Genomic DNA, 4,232 nt, shown 5'->3' with positions numbered 1-4,232 from the left:
GCTGAGGCAGGAGAATCACTTGAACCTGGGAGGCGAAGGCTTTAGTGAGCCGAGATCATGCTACTGCACTCCAGCCTGGGCAACAGAACAAGACTTTGTCTCAATAAAACAACAACCAAAAAGAAAAGAAAACAAGGTACTTTTCTAATATATAACTGGGAAAAACGGGAAACTATAAAGGGAAAGACTGACAGATTATTGCATCAAAATTAAAAATTTTTCAACAGGGCAAAAAAAATAAAGTTTAAAGGTCTGTTGACAATGGGAGGAAAATGCGTCTAGTGCTCTCTGTATCAATGCCCCAACTCTGGGTTTGTGTGGCATCGATCTAGACAGCACTATACGTAGTGCTCCTGGAGTTATGCTGTGCTGTGGCCCTGACCTGAAGCTTGCCACCACTTGAGACCTATGCATGGATTGTGGATCCCTCCAGCCTCAAGTTGTCACGGTGCGGACTGCTGACTGGGTGCCTCTTGGGGACTGGGCTGTAAAGATACAGCTGCTGCCTGCTGGAACCTCCAGTGTCAGAGCTGCCCCTGAGGTAGATATCTCTGTTGGTCATTGTAGATACACCATTTAACTATTTTTTTTTTTTTTTAGCTACCTTCTTGATTCCAGAACTTATGTAGCCCTCCTCTTAATCTATTTCTGATTTGGAGGGGATTTTCTTTTTCTTTCAGTTGCAGAGCTATTTTGCTGCATGTGAGGATGAGACCCCTGCCATCCGGAACCATGACAAGGTCCTGCAGCGTCTGTGTGAGCACCTGGACCACGCCCTGCTGTACGGGTAAGGTGGAGGAAGTTTCCAAAGACCACGGAGCACAACCCAGGCCATGAGTAGCCTCCACAGAGAAACCCTTAGCTTGTCTGCCTTTTCTTCCTTCTCTCCCTTTGGCAGAAAGGGATTTGTCCCATTCAAGTGGGCCACAGTCTCTCTGTAGTTACCCCAGTAAATCATCTCTGGGTAGATATAAATGATGGGGAGAGGATTCGCCACAAATGACATGATAGTGTGAAGGTGTGCTGGGTGCCTGGGAGACCTGCTGGGGATCCATCACTTCCTGCCTTGCGCTCACTGCTGGACCAGCCGACTGCAGCTTCCCAGGGTGGCCCCATGCAGGTCACAGCAGCTCCTGTCCTGTTTCCTCAGACTGCAAGACCTCTCCTCTGGCTACTGGGTCCTTGTGGTGCATTTCACTCGGAGAGAGGCCATCAAGCAGATCGAGGTGCTGCAGCATGTGGCCACCAACCTGGGGCGCAGTGAGTAGTCACAAGGAGATGCTGGGGAAGGGACCAGCTCCACCTTCTCTGTGGGTAGCTTGGGGCTCTGTCCCAGGTTTAGCCTCAGGGTCAGCCCTGGGAGGCTCATTACCTGGTATTGTCCAGTAGCAGTGGGGTGTTAAAATGCCAGCACCAGGCCAGGCATGGTGGCTCACACCTGTAATTCCAGCATTTTGGGAGACTGAGGAGGGAGGATGGCTTGAGGCCAGGAGTTTGGACCAGCCTGGGCAACACAATGAGACCCCATCTCTACAAAAATTTAAAAATTAGGTGGATGTCTTGGTACACACCTGTAGTCCCAGCTACTCAGGGGCTGAGATGGGAGGATGACTTGAGCCCAGCAGTTTGAGGCTGCAGTGAGGCATGACCACAGCATTGCACTCCAGCCTGGAAGAAAGAGTGAGACCCTATCTCTAAAGATTTAGGAAAATGGCTGGGCATAGTGGCTCATGCCTGTAATCCCAACACTTTGGAAGGGTAAGGCAGGAGGATCCCTTGAGCCCAGGAATTTAAGGCTGTAGTGAGCTATGATCACACCACTGTACTCCAGCCTGGGTGACAGAGTCTGTGTCTCAAAAAATAAAATAATAGTAATAGATAAAAAATAAATGTATAAAATGCCAGCCCCCTCCATGAGGCCTCTTTTCTCCCTGCATATGACGGTTTTTTGGCGCAGCAGTGATGGGAAGGAGGACGAGCTGCCAGCAAGAGCTGGACTCCTATGGAATCCCAGCCTGAGCACGTGCTGTGGAGTCTGGTTTCTCTCCCTGAGCCGGGATCACTGTTACCTACAGGATCAGTGCAGAAGCCTGTTGTTTCTTGACCTATCTGAAGTGTGCAGTCTGCCCTCTTTACCAGAATTTCCTGGCCAGCTACATGCTAAGGTCTGACTAGGAAAATAAAGCACTCAGGGGTTATGGTACCCCACCAAGCGTGAAGGCTGCTGAAGTGCCTGGTCCCCTGACCTGCTCTTTCTTTCCTTTCTGCCCTTGCTTGGCAAATAAAAGCCAGCACTCTGACAGGCCTTCCTGCCGGTTACTCCTGCCTTTGTTTGCAGGCCGTGCCTGGTTGTACCTGGCCCTCAATGAGAACTCCTTGGAGAGCTACCTGCGGTTATTCCAGGAGAACCTGGGTCTGCTGCATAAGTACTACGTCAAGTGAGTGTCTGGGATGGTCTGTCTCCCCTAGCCTCAGAGCTCCCCTTCAGCCACCTCCCAAAGGCTCTTGTCATGCAGACAGCACAGTGTGCCACATCAGTGATGCCAGAGAGCCATTAGAACCTTGCCGGTAGCTGGGTGGCCTTCACTGGGAGCACCGGTGTCCCATCTGGGCTCCTGGGTCCAGTTTGGGTCTCTGCTGTTCCCTGGTCCTCCTCCCAGGCTTCAGATCTGACCAGTGCCCAAGCTTTGGCTCAGGCTTTGCTCGGGTTGCTGCAGGAACAGAGTGTGTACAGCAGCTGCTGAGAGCCTGACAAGCCTTGTGCTTGTCCATCTCTGAAGACACTGGCAGGACAGTGCAGTGTGGCTGCTAACCCAGTAGGAGATCGCTGAGAGGGTGGTGGGCGATAGCTATATCAAGCTGGGTGCCTTCCAAGGTGGGGGACATCACGTGTCAAATTTCAACACAGCTGGCATGTTGGTAAGCTCAGGCCAGGCTGGTCAACAGACCCAGAGGCACCATCGTGGCTTCTCGTGTCTTACAGGAATGCCCTGGTCTGCAGCCACGATCACCTGACGCTCTTCCTGACCTTGGTGTCCGGGCTAGAGTTCATTCGTTTTGAGCTGGACCTGGTGAGACACCAGGGCTCGCGCTGCTTGTGGGAAGCAGAGGAGGGGCCAGGGGAGGGGCAGGGTGGGTGGTGGTTTCATTTCTCAGGTCTTGGTGGGGGAGCTTGTTGAGTATGACTGGGCTTGAGCAAAGCTTGTTTTTTTGGGTGAGGGAAAGGTTTCAGGGTCTGTTGAATTGAGTGAGAAGAGAAGTGATTCTTTTGCCTTACTGATGGCAAGAATTCCTGGTTCAGGTTACTTCCTCCTATCTCTCCATCCAACTTGGAGAAAAGCCACATTGCCTGGAGTATCTTTTTTTTTTTTTGAGACAGAGTCTCGCTCTGTCGCCCAGGCTGGAGTGCAGTGGCACGATCTCGACTCACTGCAAGCTCTGCCTCCCGGGTTCACACCATTCTCCTACCTCAGCCTCCCGAGTAGACTAGCTGGGACTACAGGCGCCTGCCAGCACGCCTGGCTAATTTTTTTGTATTTTTAGTAGAGACGGGGTTTCACCGTGTTAGCCAGGATGGACACGATCTCCTGACCTCATGATTCACCCGCCTCAGCCTCCCAAAGTGCTGGGATTACAGCCGTGAGCCACCGCGCCCGGTGTCTGGAGTATCTTAACCCAGAAGAACTGGCCTTCATGTTTAGGACAGTTAGAAGGACAAGGCAAATTCAGCCTGGTGCTTCTGGGGTTCTGAAAGGTGTCATCAGCTCCATGACGAGCCTTCAGCCACCCTCTTCAAGTTCTCAAGCTTCTCTCCCCATCACATCCTGTACAAATGTGATGCTGGCCCACACGGAGCCAAAGAGGCTCCCAGGCACCTCTTGGAATGGGCTCAGAATGGAATGCAGCTGCCCCGTCCTAATCAAATGACCTTCCTTGGGCCAGGTGCGGTGGCTCACACCTGTTATCCCAGCACTTGGGGAGGCTGAGGTGGGTGGATCACCTGAGGTCAGAAATTCGAGACCAGCCTGGCCAACATGGCGAAACCCCGTCTCTACCAAAAAAAAAAAAAAAATACAAAAATTAGCGGGGTGTGGTGGTGGGTGCCTGTAATCCCAGCTACTTGGGAGGCTGAGGCAGGAGAATCGCTTGAAGCCAGGAGGTAGAGGCTGCAGTGAGCTGAGATCACATCACTGCACTCCAGCTGGGGCAACAGTGAGACTGTCTCAAAAAAA

The 4,232-nt window shown here is 52.1% G+C and overlaps 1 protein-coding gene across 4 annotated transcripts in view; it reads left to right on the top strand.

Annotated features, from left to right (window-relative positions):
- The first annotated feature begins 686 nt into the window (after positions 1-686).
- Positions 687-4,232, top strand: part of PLEKHM2 (pleckstrin homology and RUN domain containing M2) — a 19,397-nt gene continuing 15,851 nt past the window's right edge. Inside the window, exons 1-4 of one of the 4 annotated variants that reach the window (XM_017865255.1) lie at positions 687-787; positions 1,151-1,260; positions 2,339-2,438; positions 2,984-3,071. Coding sequence is in view for 2 of the 4 variants with exons in the window: in XM_017865256.1 (XP_017720745.1) it covers positions 1,237-1,260 (24 nt within the window). In the remaining 2 variants the exon portion in view is untranslated. Of the gene's footprint in view, positions 788-1,150; positions 1,261-2,338; positions 2,439-2,983; positions 3,072-4,232 lie in introns of those variants that run through there. The other 3 variants (XM_017865256.1, XM_017865254.1, XM_017865253.1) reach the window with 3 other exon arrangements.

The sequence above is a fragment of the Rhinopithecus bieti genome, unplaced genomic scaffold (genome assembly GCF_001698545.2).
Source record: "Rhinopithecus bieti isolate Rb0 unplaced genomic scaffold, ASM169854v2 scaffold_81031, whole genome shotgun sequence".
NCBI classification, from domain to species: domain Eukaryota; kingdom Metazoa; phylum Chordata; class Mammalia; order Primates; family Cercopithecidae; genus Rhinopithecus; species Rhinopithecus bieti.
Note: the sequence above shows the minus strand (reverse complement) of the source record. Positions and strands in the feature narration are given on the sequence as shown.